The 21,983-nt window shown below is 40.4% G+C and overlaps 1 protein-coding gene and 1 pseudogene across 1 annotated transcript; both read right to left on the reverse strand.

The window, feature by feature from the left end:
* Positions 1–624: 624 nt before the first annotated feature.
* On the reverse strand, positions 625–3,481 carry LOC110631179 (annotated as a pseudogene).
* Positions 3,482–6,483: 3,002 nt separating this feature from the next.
* LOC110631206 (60S ribosomal protein L39) lies at positions 6,484–7,143 on the reverse strand. Its single transcript, XM_021778951.2, has 3 exons — positions 7,003–7,143; positions 6,818–6,921; positions 6,484–6,730 (listed from the first exon to the last, which is right to left on the reverse strand). The coding sequence occupies exons 1-3, from the start codon at positions 7,003–7,005 to the stop codon at positions 6,682–6,684; spliced, it is 156 nt and encodes a 51-aa protein (XP_021634643.1). The 5' UTR covers positions 7,006–7,143; the 3' UTR covers positions 6,484–6,681.
* Positions 7,144–21,983: the final 14,840 nt, after the last annotated feature.

Below are 21,983 nucleotides of genomic sequence, written 5' to 3' on the forward strand. Positions count from 1 at the left end.
ACAAGGGTAATTTGGGAATGAAACGGAAAGAAGAGGCCATTATAAGGGGAAGATGAATCACATGCAGGGATCAAGCACTCATTAGTTTAAGAATGAGGCTTTGCTCTCGGAGAGGCTGATGGGTTTTCTTGGTAGGGCGGTCGCCTCCCTCTCCGAATGACTGCGGAGCCGATGATTTCTCTGCCGTTTCTGTAAAATCAACCGCCCTATCTGTTCGTATGTGTATATATATATATATCTTTTTCATCATCATCATTTTCTTTTTTTTTCTTTTTCTTTTTTTGCCTCTGCTGCTGCTGCTTAATTTGCGAAACGGAATAGGAAGAGGCTGTGATGATTTTATTTGTGAGTGCGAAAATCGGACGTTAAAGGACGCTTTGATTGTTTGGCATGGCGATATCGAGGTATTCTATGGAGATGGCTTTGCCTGACTTCATAGGGAGCTTCTTTTTTGCAGCCTCAGCCATTGTGTTCCTTTTTCTTGTCTGATGAAAGGCGGATCTGAGCCTCCACATCCTTTTCCCCAAGTTTGTTTTGGTCTCGCTCGGAGTTAGGTCTAGTGATTTTGATAACTCAAAATCAAGAATAACAATGATTAAATAGTAATTTAGTTTCACAAAGTAATGGCTAGAAGAACCTAAGAGTATTATTGAAGAATCAAGGGACTAAATCATCTAATTTCTAAAATAAAGAGATCAAATTGTTATTCTTGATAACTCAAAAGACTGAGCAAATTTCTACTATTTTCTGTTTGCTTTAAGAGTAGTCCACTTACTGGGAAGAAGTCAGTGTCATGAACATGGTAAAAGAATATCAGTCATGATTGCTAGTTAAGCTCCAAGAACAATGCCTGTGGCAAAAATTTCCTTGAGCTTCCATGAATCAGGCATAGGAGATGGCTTGACTCTATCTTTGGAGATGGTCATAATGGTACCGTCATTGAGAATAGCTATGATTAAGACCATGAATGGCGAGAACTCGAATTTCCAGATAAGTGCAACAAGCATGAATCCCATTACAGTACGGATTGTAATAGAAACAACATAGATTGTGTAGTTCTTCATTCTCTGAAAGATGGCTCTGCTTTACAGCTCTAACAATTACACTTAATCCTGCTTCTGTCAAAACAATGTCTGAAGCACTCCTAGCGGCATCAGTTGCAGCTGCTACAGCTATACCAATGTCTGCCTTCTTTAATGCAGGGGAATCATTCACACCATAGTATATTTTTTGTAATTAGGAAATCTAAATTGGAATCTCATTACCAGGAAAGACTCCAGCAAATCCATCAGCCTGCTTAATGAGCTCATGCACTGGAATGCTAGCAATTGACTCATCCTTATTATCACCAAGAAGGGAGGACGCTGGGTACATGTTACTGCCCATGCCTAGCCTTCGACTAGTCTCTTTACCAATAGCAAGTTGGTCACCAGTTATCATCTTAACCTTGGTGAGGGCTCGACGAATAGTCCCTGCACTGTCATGCCTTGAAGGATAAATCACAGGCAATAGACCCACAAACTCCCATGGTCCTCCAGTACTTTCCTTGGTCTTCTCTGGAATAATCTTTTGAACAACAGAAAGGAAAAGCACGTTATAACCAAATAACTCTTACCTACCTCAGTATATACACCAAATTAGTATCTACCTGACGAGCAACAGCAAGAGAAAGAAGGCCACGCTCGGCAAAGTTGTCAATGATTTCATGGGCCTTTATCTTCATCTCCCCCGTGAGCTCACATAGGTCAATGATCTAGCATTTGAATACTTGTTTAGTATTGTCTCATTAAGGGTTAATCTTGAAATGCAATACTGAAAAATCCACCTGCTCAGGGTCTCCCTTATTGCATCTATGCCAATAGGCATTACTATCAATGTAAGTGATCGCTGTGCGTCCACAGGATTGAAAGGCAAAAAATTCACCTCTGTAAATCCTGCTCTTGCCTAAAAAGCTCATTAGAAAAACATTTATCTTATAATAAGAAAATATGGATTAACATAATCACTAGTGTTCATATAGAATTGAACAACCACCTCCTTAAGATCTCGCAGCATCCCAACGATTGAAGCACCAATGGCATCCTGGTTTTCAATTCTAGAAGCTCTAGCAGCAAGTAATACAACAGTGTCCTTGTCCATGTCATTAGCAAACACCTGCAATCACCAACAGTATCATACAACATTTTATGTTCTTTGGTCCTCTTGAAAGACTTGGCAAAAATCACAGACCTCAATGAGGTTCTTATCGACTGTAAAGCTTGTTAAGGGTGAGAGTACCAGTCTTATCACTACCATTTCTTCAATGGCAGTCATTCTCTTGGTGATGGCACCTTGTTGCGACAAACGGTGATACCCAATAGCCATTGTCACCGACAAGACCGTAGACATGGCAATTGGGATACCTCCAATGAGAAGTACCAAAAAGGTGTTAATACCCTCTCTAAAGTTCCTGTGCTGAATTGGGTACATGACTACAATTTCAATTATCATGCCTGTAGCAATTGAGCATATACAGAAGTTACCAATGGCAGTCAACACCTAACAATAAATTGAGCCTCAAGTGAGATTGACAAAACAATATATATAGATTGCTTGCAGTAAAAAATGAAGCAAATAATGATATACCTGCTGAAAATGACCAACATTATTAGTGTTGTCAACTAAGTGACCTGCTTTGCCAAAGAAGGTATGAACACCAGTTCCAATACACAGCCTCAATCTCAATCTCACCTTATTTACAAGTTGGGTCGTAAAAGTTATATCTCAAAAGAATTGTCTCACATGGAGAAAATATAAATATTTTTTTTAATTTATAAATAATTTTTTATTATTGATCTTGCAAAAGAGCAAGTAAGAGAACCTTTAATTTATAAATGATTTTTTGTAATTGAACTTGTAAAGAGCAAGTAATAGAAGCAAGACTCACGCGCACAGGACTTAGAACGCGCACGGGACTTAGACAAAAAATCAATTGCAGATTAAATTCATCATTTCGTATTCGCGTGCAAATAAATAGAGCTGTGTCTTAAGTGGATCTGCTTCCATGAACGAGCATCAGCAGGGATGAAATCCCCTAACTTGATGCTAATCAAGTCTTCTGGGACCAAAATTGATGCTTTTTGTTCACTCCATTTTCCATCCCTTATTACCTACAGAATGAACACATTACATGAGTTGCTAACAAAATGAAGAAGCAATTGGTCGAGCAAAACAACAAACACAGAAAGAATGTACTTTCGTTTTAGTGGCTAGACCAGCCATTAAAGCAGCAGCAGCATTTCCTGCATAATTTTCTTCAATTAAGCTAATGGTGGAGTTCATGAGAAGCAATACTAAAATTCCAAGGAAATCTTGCCAATTTGGTGGCTTGCCTCCTCCACTTGCCAAAACAATAGCCATAATAGCAGCCGACTCCATAACCCATGATATTGGATTCCACATGAAACCCAAAAACTTGCGGAATTTGTTCTCCTTTATTCTTCAAGCTTGTTAGGCCCAAAGATTTGAAGTCTCTTCTCACCTTCATCTGGAGTTAACGCCTCTTTTGTACATTTCAGCTGTTGAAATACTTCTTCAACAGGGTTTTTCTCCTACACAACCACACATATAAATACAACATTTAGATTCCATTTGTTTTTGGAAAATAGTTTGTAGGTAGGAAAGACATTATAAAAAAATATTTTTCATGAAATTAATTTTTAAGAAAACTAATTTTTCATTGCTTAATTATAATATTACAAATAAATGACAACTGTTAAAATTCATGAAATGGCTCTCTTTTAAAAATAAAAGGTATTTTCATTAAAACTGATTTAATTTTTTTCTTTGGGAAAATTTTTTTAATTTACTAATTTTTATGAGCGTTTTAAATGTTAGAAAAGGTAAAAGTATTTTTTATAAAATAATAGAGAATTAATAATTTATACAATGAATTTCATATATGGCTCAAAAGAATCACTAAGCTTTGGCTTATTAGTAGAATCATTTTGAGGACTAAAATTATGGTTCTAAACCTTTATGAATGGCATCAATTCATCTCCTCACACACACATACATATAAAAAGCAAAGGATGGCTTGGTGTAATGGTAAAATTACTCTCACTAGCTCATATTTTTTTACGTGTAAATATTAAAGGAAAATCTTTACAAAATCAACATTCTCATTTTTCATGTGTTTCAAGGAAATGTCCACCATAATTAAACACAAGAAAAGCTCAAACGAGAACGAATAATTAGAAAGCACCTAGAAAAGTTAGTAATTTTCTCAATATGAATACAGAGAGCTTAGCATAGAGGGGGCCTCTATTGCATTGCCATAGCCCATAGGTCAAGTTAAATAGAGACAACCTAAGAAGGGATAAAGAGGAGAGATTGTATCTGAATAAGATTAGAAGAAGGCAGTCAATTGTTGAGATGTAGTTTGCTTTTATAACAAATCTGTGTAAAGGAAGCAGTGAAAGCTCGAGCAGTTCGGGTGTTGTCGTGTTGCTTTTGTGGCTTGGCAAAGTCTCCGGCTGCTAGTAGGAAAATTAGGATGCCAACTCAAAACTGAAGGTAGTCAATTATTGATTCTTCCTTTTTGACTCATTTACATACATTGTCAAATTATTTAACCATTTTTTATTTTTATTCTACTGAATTTCTTGCTTTAATTTCTATCACCAACCTTTTTTTTAGGGCGTGGTGTCTTTTTAGATTTTTTTTTCCCCTTTTTAATTGCATTTTAAAATTTTATGGAAGTGAAACAAAATATGTCACCACTTTTAAGAATATTAATATATGATTTTTTTTAATAAAAAAAAAAAGAAATTTTATAACCTGATAGAGTTTCGTGTTAAGGATATGTATTACAATAAATCGGGCTTTATAGCCAACATTAACCGACATATAAATTGTATAACAATTGCAAATGAGGCACCTCAATACACGTACCACTTAGAACATGTTCTCTTTTTTTAGAAAAAAATTGTTGAGAAATATTCAAAATCCAATGTGAAGTAATTTAGCAACACATTTACTAACATAATCCAGTGTGCTAAGCAGTAGATGAACTAGTAACATTTTTTTTTCCCAACAATTTAAGCACCCAATATAATCTATGAGAAGTCGATATACTAAATTTAAAATGCTGTCCAATAATGCATATTTACAATGAATTTCAAAATTCTAAGATCAAAATTTTCGAATTTTGGCCTGTCGTTGCACAATTTACCTTATTTTTCTTTTTCTTTCCTTTTTTTCGCACCTTAACACACCACATTGGCGAAAAATCAACCAAACCATTTGGTAAGTGGAATTATGAATACTTAAAAAGCAACCAAACCATTTGCGAAAAAGCAACCAAACCAAAAAGGTAAATAACTATCAAGTCTTTGCACAGTTACACTTTGACAAGTTAACTATTCATATTTCTTAAAATTATATTCTAAAATTAAGTTTAAATTAAACTAATCAACTTATTTTTACTTTAAATTTTGATATAATTAAGTACTTCAATTTTATTATTCGTACTATTTATCCATGTAATTTTAACAAACTAAAGTGTCTAATTAAAATTACAATACTAACATCTTTTTTCTACAGTACTAAATAATAATTTAATATTAAAACAAATTTATGCTAAGCAACGAATTTGATAAAATAAACAGTAGACTCCTATTGTTCTGGAGTTCTCCAGACTCCAGCGAATTTAACAAAAAAAAGAGACTGTCAAATCACCAAATTAGGGAAATAAACGAAAATCATCAACATGTTGAGACAGCGAGAAAACCCCTCTCCACAAACTTTCACCCACCACAAACTATTCAAGAAAATTCACTCTCGCACACAGCTAAAAGGATCCTTTCCCATCAACTTGGCTAATCTCTTCTCCATCTACAAATACCAGAAAAGTTCCCAACAGATCAATATTTTTTGTGATCATCAAGCTATTAATCCTCATTGACTACATCCAACCCAACCCTACATGATAAATGGAACTTACCATTGATCAATAGAATATATAACTGGATGCATTGGAATTTCAAAGAATAAGCTCTGCAAGTTTGCCTTTACTAAGCATTCCCTTAGTAGAAAAGGTCCCACTGCCATCCAAAACACATTCCTTGCCTCCAAAAACTTCCTAGGATACATAGTCTTACACCCAATTCACCAGAAAATTTTCCACTATTACACCTGTCCACTAAAGCTATCTATAAGGACCTCTTCTAGCCCCATAAATCAATTAAATAACTTATTTTCTATCCTCCGCAAGTGGAAATAAAGTTTTCCTACAAGCACATTCTTAGACACCTGAAACAGTAACATCTGACTGCTACTCCAAAAACTGCAAAGATGCTAAAAACAAGATACCTTCAGTATGTGGAAACAGCTTTTCTTCCAAAACCACAATATTAAATATCATAATTCCTTCAAGTATAAAGTAAGTTCAACAGGCATCACAACCAGATGAAACCATCAACAAAAATGCATAAGAAGACGAAATTAAAGAAGAACAAAACCTAAACCATCAATTCGAATATCAAAATAAACTGAAAATTGAACAACAATATCATAAAAAATCCCTTCTAAACAACTCCTCTAGAAGTTCCAAAACGTAATTTCTAGTTTCAAGTCTTGCCAAATCAAACTTAAAAATAATAACAATTCATAAGAGTTCAAACTTAAATCAGCTCTTCCACCTCAAAACCCTAGCTTAGTGCGGCGCCAGTGCCTGCGCTTCGCGTTGTACCTGCATAAAGAATACCCCCCAAAAAAATCAGCATTGAAGAACATATCCAATGCCACAAAAACCCAAGAATCGAAGAACATTATGTACCTGATCGTGTTATCGGTTCTCATCCGGATCCAGTGAGGGATGGGCCTGTTCTGCCTCATCTTCTTCGCCAGCTTCTTCTTGATGATGAAGGTCTTGTGTGACGGCTACAATCACACACGCCATATCAGAATATAACAAGCATAGATCTAAGTTCATACATGAGACGCAAAAGAGGGAGACAGTACCATTTTCACGACTTCGGAGCTCGGAGGCTACAGGCTCTAAGCTGCGGATGGAAACCCTGCGGATAGAAACCCTAGAATGAAAAGTTTAGTCCTTTTATGGGAAGGAAAGGCTTAACGACACCGTTTATACGTTAGAACATTAGGCTGCGATGTGGTTTATGCAAAATTGTGGGCTTGGCAAAAGCTGGACGTAAGGCCCATATAAAACCAACCTATTTTTTTAACTTACAATAAGGATGCATTCTCAGCTTGCTTATGTAATGAGTTAATAATTTTGATCGGTTAACTTTAATAGACTTTTTTATTTCCTGTTTTAAAATTTAGTTAAGATATTGATTATGATTTAATATCTTTATATTATTAAAAAAATATTATTATTTATTTCAATTTGATTTTATTAATTTTTTTGTGTTTAAAATTAAATCAAACTGAAATAATCAAAATTTTTTAAAAGAAAAATAAAATCAAAATTTTCAATTAATTTAATTCAATACTCACTCCAATTTACCCCTATCAAAATTAAATTAGTATTAATAAATTTAAAAATTAAATGCAAAAATAATTTAAGTATTATTATAAAGTACACCTTTCCTCCATGACAAAAATCTCTCAATGGAGTTGTTGCTGAACGCGAGACTCCTCCGTCTCGGAAGCCATACTTTTCAGATCCTCAATGTGTTTATTAAGCTTTTGTTGGAGGACAGCAGCATGGGCTAAAGTCTCATCGCGCTGAGCCCTTGCCTTATTATGCTGGCGGCATGACTCCTTCAAAGCAAACAATTGCGCTCAGACTTTGTCTCGCTGAGACTCTGCCACAGAAGCCCGTTGAGAAGCACTGCCGACCTCTTCCTTCATGTCTCCCAGTCGTTTTGTGTGGTCCTTGATCTGATTCTGAAATTCGATGATATGTCCGCAGGCCTCACCAGTGACCACAATGTTCTCCTCACGGTGCGCTTCAGCAATACATTGGTCCATTGAGCTCTGGAGGGACTGGTCTCAAGCATCAATCTCTATAAACACATCCAACACCTGTCAAGGAAAGGTAGCAAAAAAAGTTACAAAGAGACTAAAAAATAGAAATGCATTTAAGGAAAGCAGACGACTTTACCATGAGGAGCATTTCTCTTACGCTATCCCTTAGGTCCTCCTAAGACCGTAAACTGAAGGTAGCCTACTATTTAGTAGAGTAGGCCAGATGGCTGGTGAGAACGAGGAAGCGGGGATCAAAAACATCAGAGACCCCCCAAACATCTTCTCACGCAGCATCTCAGCCATAGAAGGCAGAGTAGACTCAGCAGTCACCTCGGCAGCACTTAACAGCTCGTGTCTGGGGCAGACGCTAGGTGCTCCACTACTTTCTTCCCTTTGTTGGCTGAAGGAGAGGGGGTTGCCTTTATGGGTTCAGAAGTGTAAGTGCGTTTAGCAGTCCTGCCCTCAATTGTAGTCTCGGCAGTTCGGGCTCGCTTGGCAGCCTGGCCCCCAATTATGACGGCCCCCATGGCCTGGATAGGCGGGATATCCAAAAGAGCCGCTCTGATGCCTTCTTCCGAGTTGCTTCCCACAGACTCATTGGGTGCAATGGGCTCCCTGATGGCTTTCTTGGGACCAGGGGGAGTCTAGATTGAAGCTTGGGCTTTAGCGGGGATAGAAGTCCTAGACGCGGAGGAGCGAGAGCCCCCGGCAATAGGCACCAGAGCCCGGGAAGGTGCTAAGGCAGGAGTAGCACGGCGAGTTGCGGGTGTAGAGTCAATGGTGTGGAAAACCTCGCAAGTCACATCGACCACGGACTTGTTGGCCTTGAAGGTCGCTAGGGTCGCCTTCATACCCTTCCGGGATAAGGTAAAATTCTTGGGCAGTCTGATCTTATCTATGGACACAGTAGAAGCTGAAAAAAGAAACACCAACCCAGTTAAAATTCAGAGCCACAAGAGAAAAAACATGACAAGAAAGAAAAATAGAGAAATAACAATACCAACTTCCTGACAGTCTCGAAGGCTGGACATAAACATACAATTCTCAAAATTGTACTTCCTTGATGCAGAGGTCAGTCGAAGGAGGCATATTTGGTCCATTAGGGTTAATCTGGAAAGTCATTATAGCCCTGGGGAATTTCCCCCCAAGAAAGATCGACATCCCAGCTAATCCTTGAGCTTTCTTTCAACTCGATTACCATAAAAGCATCAGTCCAGCCTTTGATTGAGTCCTTATACCTCGCAAATATAGATAACCCAGCTCGAGAACCAAAGTAGTAAAACCCATTATTGGACCGAACTAAATGAAAGAAGGTATAGAATAACTCGATGGAGAGGGCAAAACCCAACACAAACAAATATACTCGAAGCAACAAATGAACAAGATGGAGTTTGGAGAGAGCATCTGAGGAGTCACCCTAAAGTGATGGAAGACCTCGATGAAGAAGGGCGTGAAGGGGAAGGTCAGCCCTAGGTCACACTGCTTGACAAAAAAGACTAAGCTACGCCCCTATTAGGCGTCTATTAGACCTGTCGGAGGGGGATTAGAAAGTACAATCCTCTCATTAGGAAGAGGGGCCCTAATTCTATAGATGGTGGTATCGGCATAGTCGCTAGAGAAATAACGAGAAAGGAAAGAAGGGGTGACAGAAGACACCAGACCCACAACATGAGGAATTCTAGCGGAATCCATAGGGGAGTAAGACGTACCTCAGATTGAAAAAGCAAGGGTCACAGGGAAGAAGGAGAGCAAGATAGCAGAAGCAGTGTAAGAGGCAGAGTAGCGAGTGAAATTAGAAGTGAAAGTTTAAAAAGGAGTAAAGGAAGAGAAAAGATGTTTTGATAAAAGCGTTCATAGGGTCTTGTGGTAATAATTGAGGCATCGGGATTTCCCTCTCATTAATTATGGAATAATTAACGAGCGGGCGGCACTTGATAACGGTTGGGCCTTGGACACCCAGTCCTTACTAAGCCCATAAGAGAGGGCCATGCCAGAATCTCATGACAACCCAGCACACCGATTCACTTTCCTGGGCGCGACCCATACCTCAAGTTAACACGTCTAACCTGACACGGTCAGGGTCCGAGAAGTCAAAGTCCAGCTTACTCGATTTGATGGGTCAATAAGGCTATTGATTCCAATGCATCTAAAACCAGGCCCATACAAGCGTATAAGGGAATTAAATAGTCGTATGACAATGAAAAAAGGGGGACGTCTATACGTATAACCATGTATGATAATAACATGTGACTAGAAGACAAAAGAAAGGGATATAAAGAAGAAAGCGAAAAAATCAAGGGGCTCGGATGAAGACCCTAAATCTCAGGTCACCATTCCAAATTAGTAAAACTCTAATAACTAAATAAATTAGATTCATGTTTACTGGTTTTTTATTTTTTAATGGTGCTATTTGTAGGTTAGCAAGTAACAATAAGTTTATATCTAAATGTGGGTAAATAAATAATAAGAATAATAAATTGTCATAAATATATTAAATTAAATTAATAAATCAATTACGACACGATTCACACACTAGTAAAAATATCAAATCATTTAATTTTATGGTGTGCTCGTAGGTCTTACTTAAAATTTTCATATTAATTTATTAATTATTATTTTTAAAATTATTTAAAAAAATTACATTTTCTTAAATCATATAAAAATGATAATAAGTTTTTTTTTAATGGAAAAGTAAGTTTTTTTGGCTTAATAATAGTTTTATAACTCGTTTATGCGGTCTAACAACTTAACCATATCAAAAGATAGAATTATCTTACTGACGGGTTGATACTTTGTTTTTTATTGTTTTTATATATTTTTATCTTATTTAAAATCCCCTGTTTATCTCATTTATCAATTGTTATTACTATATTTAATATGACACAATATTTATATAAAGTATGTCAGGAGTTGTCCCTATATAATAGGGTCACGTAGCAAGACCCTAATAAGTTATGACACGTTGTTGCAGAAGTCTCACTCCTAAAAAGGAAGGCTAGGGCATCGTAACACTTGGTGTTTTCAGAATATCAATACTCACCATCTCCTGAATAGGTCGAGTCTTTATATAAATTTACCGTTAGCGGAAACAATCCAACAAATCTCTATTACACCTATAATCGCGGGATCCCATATCATTGGCCGGTACCAGTCGGATTTTCAGGAAATGCAATAACTAACTCCATCTTCTTACAGTATAAAAACTAATAACCACATAGATCAAGGTACACTCTTCTAACACAACTACTCTTGAGTTCAAAGCATCTCATTACACTCGCCCTTTTTCAATTTACTCACTTGAGCATCGGAGTGGCTGCTATAGGTGCCAATCACTTCACTTTCTTTTTCCTGCAAATTGACCAATCGCAACACAGTTTCATTTCAGCCACATCATTTGGTTCCATTATTGGGATTCCATTGGATTTTCTCTATTCAATTAGAGTAGAAATCGATCTTTCATTTTCTCTTAAAAAGCAATGTTTTTCCTCTTCTATATTCTAAAATGGCTGACAATTCACGAGCTGCTGCTAAGACTGCTGCCAACAAGGACGTAATCATTTTCTCCCCTCCTGATAGTGGACAAAACTCCCCATCGATGGTCAATGATGCTGATCTGAGTAACCTAAATAATAAGCAGATGCTTCAATACATAAAAAGGCTACAAGCCACTCTTGAGCATTATAAAGCTCGGGAGGAGGCCTCCTTCATGGCTCCCAGGATAAGGAAGGAGGCTTCCATCAACACTATAAGAACTCGGATAGAGGCAATCCAAACACAGTCCAAGGGAAAGACCAAGCTGGAGGAAGAGGATTCGTTGGACAAGGCTCTAAAGGATGTCGATTGAAAGCTTATACAAGCCGTGCAAAGGCACCAAAAGGAGCAGGAGGAGGATTATGGGTTGGACGATGCCTCACTCCTGTTAGAAGAGATCTTGGCAAAGACATTTCCTGCCAAGTTTAAACTTCCAAGTTTGGACAAATACGGCAGAACAACAGATTCCAAAAGTCACCTGACGATCTTTAGGACAATAATACAGCTTCAAGATATTAACGATTTTGTGTTGTGCCAAGTGTTTCCATCAACACTCACAAATTTGGCTAAGAAATGGTACCAACATCTGAGCTCAGATTCAATTTAAAACCTTCTAAATTATTTAAATCCAAGTTTATTACTTGTATACCTTTTAAAAAGCTTTCCTTTGACTTGCAAAAAATCTACCAAGGAGAGGGCGAGTCTTTAAGCAGTTTTATCTCACGGTTTAATGCAAAAGTAATACTGATGGAAGAATTAAATCATGAGATAGCATGTGAAACGTTAAAAAAAAGGAACGCATAACATCAAGTTCACGGATTCTCTAATCAAGAACTCAACCACTACGTATCAACAACTAATGGATAAAGTCCAGAAATACATAAGGCTGGATGATGAAGTCTAAGCACTGAGAGAAGCTAAGAGGATGAGTCAAAATAAAACTTAGAAATCATATAAGAAAAACTATGAAAGTGAAAAGAGTTATCCAGTGTTACACAGTAGGAATGACTGAGGTAAGTTACTATATCCCATTAAATGACTCATGAACACGCATACTTATATGGATCAGGAAAAATGACAAAAAGGTCAAATGTCCCGTCAAGCTTAACCTGAATAAATCAGCCATACGAGATATAATGAAGTATTGTCGATTTCATGAGGATCATAGGCACAGTACAAAAAAATGCTAACAGTTAAAAGATGAAATTGAGAGACTGATAAGAGACAGCATACTCCGAAAGTTTGCTATAAAAGATAAAGAAGAAAAGAGGTCAGAATCTGAGGTAAAAGTACCGGTCAATCCTGATAAAAATGAACATATAGGGGTTATTTACGTAATTTCAGGAGGACTGAGTGGCAATAAGGGTCTATAGAGGTAGAATGACACAAATATTTAGCTCTTGAGTCAATCCCCGAGTTTTTGAAATTGGTTAAGTTAGATGATCGAGTTTTTTAAATTATTCTTGAAAGAATATTTGTATTTTATGGAAATGTCATAAATAAAACTATGATGTATTCTTTAAACTTTTATGGTGTTTAAATCGTAAACATTGGATGGATGAACGCATGAAGACAAGAAAAACGCCATAAGGCGTGTATCCCTTAGGCACATGACCGAGTGTTAGTCCCGCTAACTAAGACATTTTATGCCCACGCCACAAAGTGGGTATCTGCTAGGCCTAAGACCATATATTAATCTCACTAACTAAGACATTTTATACCCAGGCCACAAGGCGAGTATCTGTCAAGCCCATGACCGGGTGTTAGTCTCGTTAACTAAGACATTTTATACTCATGCCATAAGGCGGGTATCCATCAGGCCCATGACTGGGTGTTAGTCCCGCTAACTAAGGCATTTTATATCCAGGCCATAAGGTGGGTGTTCGTCAGGTCCATGACCGAGTGTTAGTCCTGCGAACTAAGTCATTTAATGCTCAGGCCATAAGGTGGGTATCTGCCTACCCAGGCCACAAAGCACATATCCCCTAGGCTTATGATCGGGTATTAGTCCCACTAACTAAGGCAGTTTATGCCAAAGCCACAAGGCGGGTATCCACCAGGCTTATGACTGGGTGTTAGTCCTGTTAATTGAGGTATTTTATGCTAAAATCACAAGGCCGGTATCTGCCATGCCATGACCGATGGTCAGTCCCAATTAATAAAAATTTTTGATGCATTTTATGCTAAGACTTGGCAGATATTCGCCAGGCTGATGATTGGATGCTAGTCCCGTTAACTAAGGCATTTTATGCCAAAGTCACAAAGCGAGAATCCGCCAAACTGATGATAGAGTATTAGTCCCGTTAATTGAAGCATTTTATGCTAAAGTCATAAGGCGGGTATCTATTAGGCTCATGACCGAGGGTCAGTCTCGATTAATAAAAATTTTCAAGGCATTTTATATCAAAAAGCACCACAAGGCAGGCAATCGCTAAGCGAGTCTTCGGGTGTTAGTCCCAAAAGACAAATGCAAGTTTCTGCTAAAAAGCACCACAAGACGGGTAACCGCTAGTGTAATACCTGGCTAGACTCCGGTATCGAAATTCCTACCGTCCGGTGGAATCTCGGATATCGAAAATCTCTAGAAGGGTAAAATCATGTTTTCATAAAATCTTTTGATGTGTTTTATGATTTTAAGTAAGAAAGAAGTTGAGTTTTTATTGAAAAAGACCATGGAGGCATTTCCAAGTTCGGCCGCCGAACCTCAAGTTCGGCCGCCGAACCTCAAGTTCGGCCGCCGAACATGGGATAGTTTAGGGGGGCAAGTTAGGCTTCCGAAAGTGATTCAGGTTCGGCCGCCGAACCTCATGTTCGGCCGCTGAACTTGCATGAGTTTTGGAGGCACTTTAGGCTGCCGAAAGGTGGTCTGGCCAGCCCTTATAAAAGGGCTCCATGACCGAAACGGGCGAGCTTTCTCCCTATTTTCGGCCAACGGTGAGTCCATTCTCTCCCATGGTTGATTTTTTATGTTTTCCTCCAATCTTTCGAGTTTTAACAAGTTTTAACTTGGTTTTGAAGAGATTTGAAGCTTAGAGCAAGTTTTGGAGTTTGGAGGTTCAAAGAGCTAGATCTCTCCCATCTCCGAGTTGGATCGTCTCTCCTCTCGTTCTCCAAGAGGTAAGAGTAGATCCTTAGCTCATTTTATGTTTTAAACAAGTTTTATGAGATTTGTGGGGTAGAAATGCATGTTTAGGTTATTTTTGAGTTTATGGGTTAATGTTGAGTTTTTGAGCAATATGGGTTGTTTATGTATGTTTGATGTGTTGTAGTTGGGGTTTAGGATAGTTTGAAACCCCTATATGCTTGTTGGCTTGAGTTTGCTTGTTGTAGAATAGGTAAATGCATGATTGAATGTTTTGGGAGGCAAATGTGCATTGTTGAGGCTGAGTTCTGCCCTTTGGAAGAACTCAGGTTCGGCAGCCGAATGGACTTTCGGCCGCCGAACCTGCCTGTGGAGACAAGCCTTTGGCTGCCGAACCCTGCCCCCAAAAGTGGACTTCCAGCTCTGGAGGGGAGTTTCGGCCGCCGAAGGTGCCGCCGAACATGCATGAGTTTCGTCTCTGGAAGGAACCTTCGGCTGCCGAAAGTGCCGCCAAAGGAACATGACTTTCGTCTCTGGAGGGACTTTCAGCCGCCGAACCTGCCGCCGAAAGTGCCCTGTCCAGCCTTCCTTTACATGTTTTCTATGATTGTTTTAAGGTGTTTTAGGGGGTTTTGGGGGAGTATTTTAGAGTCATATTCTTGTATGTTTGGTCCCTCATTTGAGTCCACCTGTGTAGGTTTGGACCTGAGGAACCAAGGACCCCAGCAGTGAGATAGCTGCTTCAGTGTCTTGTCAAAGCTAGCCAGAGGTGAGTGGAATAACTCTCTATGTTTCAAAGCAAATAATGAAAGTTTTAGCATGATTCACGCATCACGATTGCCATGAGATATATTAGGGTGATTGCATTAGAATTCACGAATATGTTGCATTGCATATTATGTTGTTGATGTGGATGAATGTTGAATGATCCATTAGCCCTCATATGTTATGACATGATGATATGATATGGAAGTCCAGGCATGCCTGCTCTACGCCCCTGGCACTATGTAAGAGAAAGTCTGGGCGTGCCTGCACTACGCCTCCGGCACGATTGGATATGTATGATATGATATGGAAGTCCAGGCGTGCCTGCACTATGCCCCTGGCATGATTAGACTGTATAAAGGGCTAAATGGTGACAAGTTCATCCTTGATGTGATTTGTTTGTGCTGTGATGCATTCCATGATATCATATGTTTTAAATACAATGTTTTATTATTCTGCTCACTGGGCTCTAGTAGCTCACCCCACTCCCTAATTTCCCCAGGTTTGCAGGTATGGATTAGACCAGGAGGTCAGCTAGAGTAAAGTCATGTCTATGTAATAGTTAGAAGTGGACATGAGAATGATGTAATGTAAAGTATAGTATTGAACAGTTATGTAATATAATGATATCATTGAGGATTAGAGTTGTGCTTGACCCTAGTTGGCATGTTAATCCCTTTTGTTACATGATCTTTCAAATGTAATGGTTTAATGATGTTTTATGTAGACCAAACTCATTATATGCTATGTTATCCCATTGGAGTATTTGTTGAGGACTCCAGTGTGGGGTTCGATGCTTATGATCATAAGTTGTGCATGCACAGGTTGAGTTTGGTGATTGAATGTGAAAGTTAAAATTTTTTATGTATGTGTTGGTCATGTATGGGATTAAATAGGTATGCTACGGGTCCCGGCGGCCTTAAGCCAATCTGAATCCTTGCGCCGGTAGCGGTCCGATTTCCGGGTCGTTACAGATTGGTATCAGAGCCCTAGGTTTATATGGTCGGACCTAGAGTGTCGGGCTCATAGATGTTCTAGAAGGTCAAGCACAATAGGAAAATCATGTCCACTAGGATAGGATATAGAGTTATGTCTTGAATATTGATGTGAAATGCCATGATTTTATACATGTGCATTGATGATATATTATGTATGTGATGTATGTGATGCGGGTTCATGTGTTTGCACATGAACCATTTGATACTAATGTTTTATGTGATGTGTGCTATTTTTCAGTAAGCGTGATGAGAGGAACTCGTCGATTTGCACGATTGATTGGAGTACCACCCCAGGACGAGGGCACGGATGTCCGTCCTCCTGCATTGCCTAGGGCAATGTCCTGCAGGTCTAGCAGGGAGAGAACATCGAGGGACCCTAGAAGGTCTTTTGATGTGAGCAGAAGAGGAACAGTACAAGGAGGAATGTCAAAGGATATGGGGGATGAAATGGATGTGGATCAAAGGAGGGATGGCAGTCTTGGAGTGAGTATGTCGGAAGAGGGTATAGGAGAGTCCCAAGGAGGCACTCAGGCCTCGGGATTTGTTCAGCCACCCCAGTACCCACCTTTTTCACAGAATCCCGGGTATTCGATGGGAGGTACATCGGATTACCCCAGCTTTAATCCTTACCCTTCTCACATGCCATACCCACCTTTCTACCCACCATACTCGCAGTACCCTATGTATCCACCCCCATCTTTCTACCCAGGTATAGCAAACCCTACTCCGGGGAATGTTACACCTCCTCCACCACCAGCAGAACCCATGGTCCCAGAAACCCAAGTACCTAAGCCTAGCTCATCTGGAGGGAGCAAGGTCAAAATGACCGATTACATGAAGCTGGGTGCTCCCCAGTTTGAAATAGGTGATGACCCGTTTGTGTACCTAGAGAGGGTCAAGATGATTACAGATGAGATCGGAGTTGATGATAGTAGAGCCATTCAGATGGCGGGGTTCACATTGAAATGTAAGAAGGTCCGAGAGTGGTTTAAAAACTATGTGAACCCGAGGTTGGATAGCCTATCATGGGAAGAGTTTGCTAATGAGTTTGCAGGATGGGCTTTCCCTGACAGTTCAAGGGAGTTGAAGATGATTGAATTTGAGCAGTTGAGGCAGACAGAGGAGATGAGTGTGGATGAGTACACAGACAGATTCTTGGAGCTGTTGCCGTTTGCTGGGCAGAATCTTGACACAGATCAGAAGAAGTCAAGGAGGTATATCATAAAGTTTCATTCCAGGTATTCCTCCTTGATCCAGTCAGCAGAGAGGGAGAGTTTCTATGCGATAGTGGATATGGCCCGGAGAATGGAGGCTAGTGCAATAATCGAGGGAAGAGTTAAGCAGTCAGTGGCACAGTCTTCTGGTTCCAAGACCCCAGGTGGGGGAAAGTTGGATTCTTCTTCCTTGAGTTCAGCAGCTTCAGGCAGTAAGAAGTGGGACAGAGGCCACAGGAAGTCCAAAAAGAACAAGTTCTGGAGCAAGATCAAGTCAGGTCTGGGATTAGGGAGTGGCTCGAGCTCGGGTGCAGATAACACAGTATGCATGAAGTGTGGGAAGCCGCACAAGGGAGTATGTCAGTTTGGGACGACAGCCTGCTTCAGATGTGGGTAGGAGGGACACATGGCACGGGAGTGTCCTAGAGCAGCTTTTGTGGCACCGTCTCAGCAGACAGCTTCTGATAGTGTGGCTCAGCCAGTAGCTCCAGCTGCGACTCAGGCTAGTGGCAGAGGCAGAGGGAGAGGGGCAGCCTCTTCTTCAGCGGGTTTCAGGGGTGAAGGTCCATCAGCTCCAGCACGGATCTTCACGATGACTCAGCAGGAGGCAAACACATCTAACACTGTGGTGTCAGGTAATCTCATCATTGGTTGTTCAGATGTTTATGCCTTAATGGACCCTAGTGCATCTCATTCTTTCATTGCTCCGAGGGCCGTCAAGAGGTTGGGTTTGATGGTCTCTGGGTTAGAGTGTCCCCTATGGGTCAGTGGACCCAAGTGTGACCCGTCAGTGGCAGAGTCAGTCTGCCAGTGTAGTCCAGTTTTTGTTGAGGGGAGATGCCTTTCAACCGACCTTGTGGTTCTAGATTTGACAGATTTTGACGTCATTATAGGGATGGATTGGCTATATACCCATGGTGCTACCTTGGACTGCAGAGACAAGGTAGTCAGGTTCAGAGGTCAGGATGGGTCAGAGGTTGTCTTCAGAGGAGACAGGAGAGGTACACCTAAAGGTTTGATATCAGCCCTACAGGCTCGTAGGCTACTCAGGAGGGGTTGTCAGGGTTTTCTAGCTCATGTGAGAGAGCTGGATAGTCATGTCAGATAGCCCGCCTCACTGCCCGTAGTCAGCGAGTTCTTAGAAGTTTTCCCAGATGAGCTGCCAGGTTTACTACCTGCTAGGGAGATAGAGTTCGAAATTGAATTGATGCCTGGAACTAGACCGATCTCTATCCCTCCCTACAGGATGGCACCAGCAGAATTGAAGGAGCTTAAGGAGCAGTTGCAAGAGTTGGTAGATAAAGGCTTCATCTGACCGAGTATCTCACCTTGGGGTGCTCCAGTGCTGTTTGTAAAAAAGAAGGATGGATCCCTCAGACTTTGTATCGACTACAGGCAGTTGAACAAGGTCACTACCAAGAATAAGTACCTGTTGCCGATGATCGACGATCTATTCGACCAGCTAGCAGGAACGAGTTGTTTCTCCAAAATAGATATGAGATCCGGGTACCATCAGCTAAGGATAAGAGAAGAGGATGTGCCGAAGACAACATTTAGGACCAGATATGTAACGACCTGAAAATCGGACCGCTACCGGCGCTAGGATCCAGATCGGCTTAAGGCCGCTGGGACCCGTAGCAAGCCTGACATACATCCTGTAAACCTGTTTAATCCCATACATGATCAACAATGATATAAAAATTTTGAACTTTCACATTCATTTCCAAACTCAACCTGTGCATGCACAACTCATAATCATAGGTATCAAACCCCCACACTGGAGTCCTCATCAATGCTCCAATGGGGTAACATAACATATTTTAAGTTTGGTTTACATAACATCATAAAACGTTTCATTAAAAGATCATGTAACCAAAAAGGGATTAACAACATACTAGGTCAAGCACAATTCTAAACCTCAATACTCATCATTACATTACATAACTGTACTATACTTTACATTACATCATTTTCATGTCCACAGCTAACTATTACATAGAACATAACTTTACTCTTGACTTCCTGCTCTATCCCGTACCTGCAAACCTGGGGGATTAAGGGAGTGGGGTGAGCTACTAGAGGCCAGTGAGTAGAATAATAAAACATTATATTTAAAACATATGATATCATGGAATGCATCATATCACAAACAAATCACATCAAGGATGAATTTGTCACCTATAGCCCTCTACACATTCCAATAGTGCCAGGGGCATAGAATGGGCCTCTCTGGTCTTTCTCTTACATAGCATAACATAACATAACATTCCATTAATGCCAGGGGCGTAGAATGGGCCTCACTGGTCTTCCATACCGTATCATCACCATATCATATCATAGTGAGGGCTAAAGGATCATCCAACATTCATCCACATCATCAACATATTATGCAATGCAACATATTCGTGAATTCTAATGCAAACATCCTAATATATCTCATGGCATTCATGATGTGTGAATCATGCTAAAAACTGATTTATTTACTTTAAAGCATAAAGAGTTATTCAACTCACCTTAGGCTAGCTATGACAAGACACTGAAGCAGCTGACTCACTGCTGGGGTCCTCGGTTCCTCGGGTCCGAACCTACACAGGTGGACTCAAATGAGGGACCAAACATACATGAACATGACTCTAAAATACTCCCCAAAAACCCCCTAAAACACCTTAAAACAATCATAGAAAACATGCAAAGGAAGGCTGGACAGGGCACTTTCGGCGGCAGGTTCGGCGGCCGAAAGTCCCTCTAGAGCCGAAAGTCATGCACCTTCGGCGGCGCTTTCGGCGGCCGAAGGTTCTCTCCAAAGACGAAACTCATGCATGTTCAGCGGAACCTTCGGCGGCCGAAAGTCCCTTCTAGAGCCGAAAGTCCTCTTTCGGGGGCAGGGTTCGGCAGCCGATACATGCTACCATAGGCAGGTTCGGTGGCCGAAAGGGCCTTCGGCTGCCGAATCTGGGTCCTCCAAAGTGGCAGAACCCAGCCCTTTACATGCACAAATGCCTCCCAAACTACACAACTCAACCAAACCACTTCCAAAGCATGCATACACACATACATAAGTCCCTAGGGGCTTCAAACTACCCTAAACCCTAACTACACCACATCAAACACACATAAACAACCCACATTGCTCATAAATACAACATAAACCCATAAACTCAAATAAAACCTAAACATGCATCTCTACCCCAAAAACTTCATAAAACTCGTTTAAAACACATAAGAATGGTAGGATCGAAGCTTACCTCTTGAAGATCTAGAGGAGAAATGATCCTAACTTGGAGATGGGGGAGATCTCAACTCTTTGGTCTCCAAGCTCCAAAACTTGCTCAAATATCTTCAAACCAAGATAAAACTTGTTAAAACTTGAAAGATCGAAGGAAAACATCAAAAATCAACCATGGGGGAGCATGGACTCACCGTTGGTCGAAAATGGGGAGAAAGCTCGCCCATTTCGGCCATGGAGCCCTTTTATAGGGGCTGCCAGACCACCTTTCGGCAGCCTAAGGTGTCCCCAAAACTCATGCAAGTTCGGCAGCCGAACCTTGGCCACTTTCGGAAGCCTAACTTGCCCTCCTAAACTATCCCACGTTCAGCGGCCGAACATAAGGTTCGGCGGCCGAACATGGAAAAGTCTCCATGGTCTATTTCATTGAAAACTCAATTCCTTTCTTTCTTAAAACCATCAGATACATTAAAACATTTTATAAAAACATGATTTCGCCCTTCTAAAGGTTTTCGACATCCGAGATTCCAACGGACGGTAGGAATTCCGATACCGGAGTCTAGCCGGGTATTACAAGATATGGGCACTATGAGTTCCTTGTGATGCCGTTCCGGTTAACCAATTCCCCTGCAGCATTCATGGATCTCATGAATAGAGTGTTTAGTCAATACCTGGATCACTTTGTTATTGTCTTCATAGATGATATCTTAGTGTATTCCAGGAATGCAGAGGAGCATGCCCATCATCTGAGGTTAGTTCTGCAGACCTTGAGGGAACATGGCTTGTATGCCAAGTTCTCCAAGTGTGAATTCTGGCTGAGGAGCATTTCATTCTTGGGGCATGTTGTGTCAGAAAATGGAATAGAGGTGGACCCCAAGAAAGTGGAAGCTGTAGCTGACTGTCCTAGACGCACTACAGTGATAGAGATCAAGAGCTTCTTGGGTTTGGCAGGATACTACAGGAGGTTCGTTCAGGACTTCTCTAAGATTGCAGCTCCTATGACCAGACTGACTAAGAAAAACCAGAGGTTTGTGTGGACCGACTAGTGTGAAGAGAGCTTTGAAGAGCTAAAGAAGAGGTTGACGTCGGCACCGGTGTTAGCTCTGCCAACTAGTAATGAAGACTTCACGATTTTCTGTGATGCGTCCCGTGTGGGACTGGGTTGTGTGCTAATGCAGAATGAAAGGGTGATT

This window comes from Manihot esculenta, chromosome 14 (genome assembly GCF_001659605.2).
Source record: "Manihot esculenta cultivar AM560-2 chromosome 14, M.esculenta_v8, whole genome shotgun sequence".
Taxonomy (NCBI): domain Eukaryota; kingdom Viridiplantae; phylum Streptophyta; class Magnoliopsida; order Malpighiales; family Euphorbiaceae; genus Manihot; species Manihot esculenta.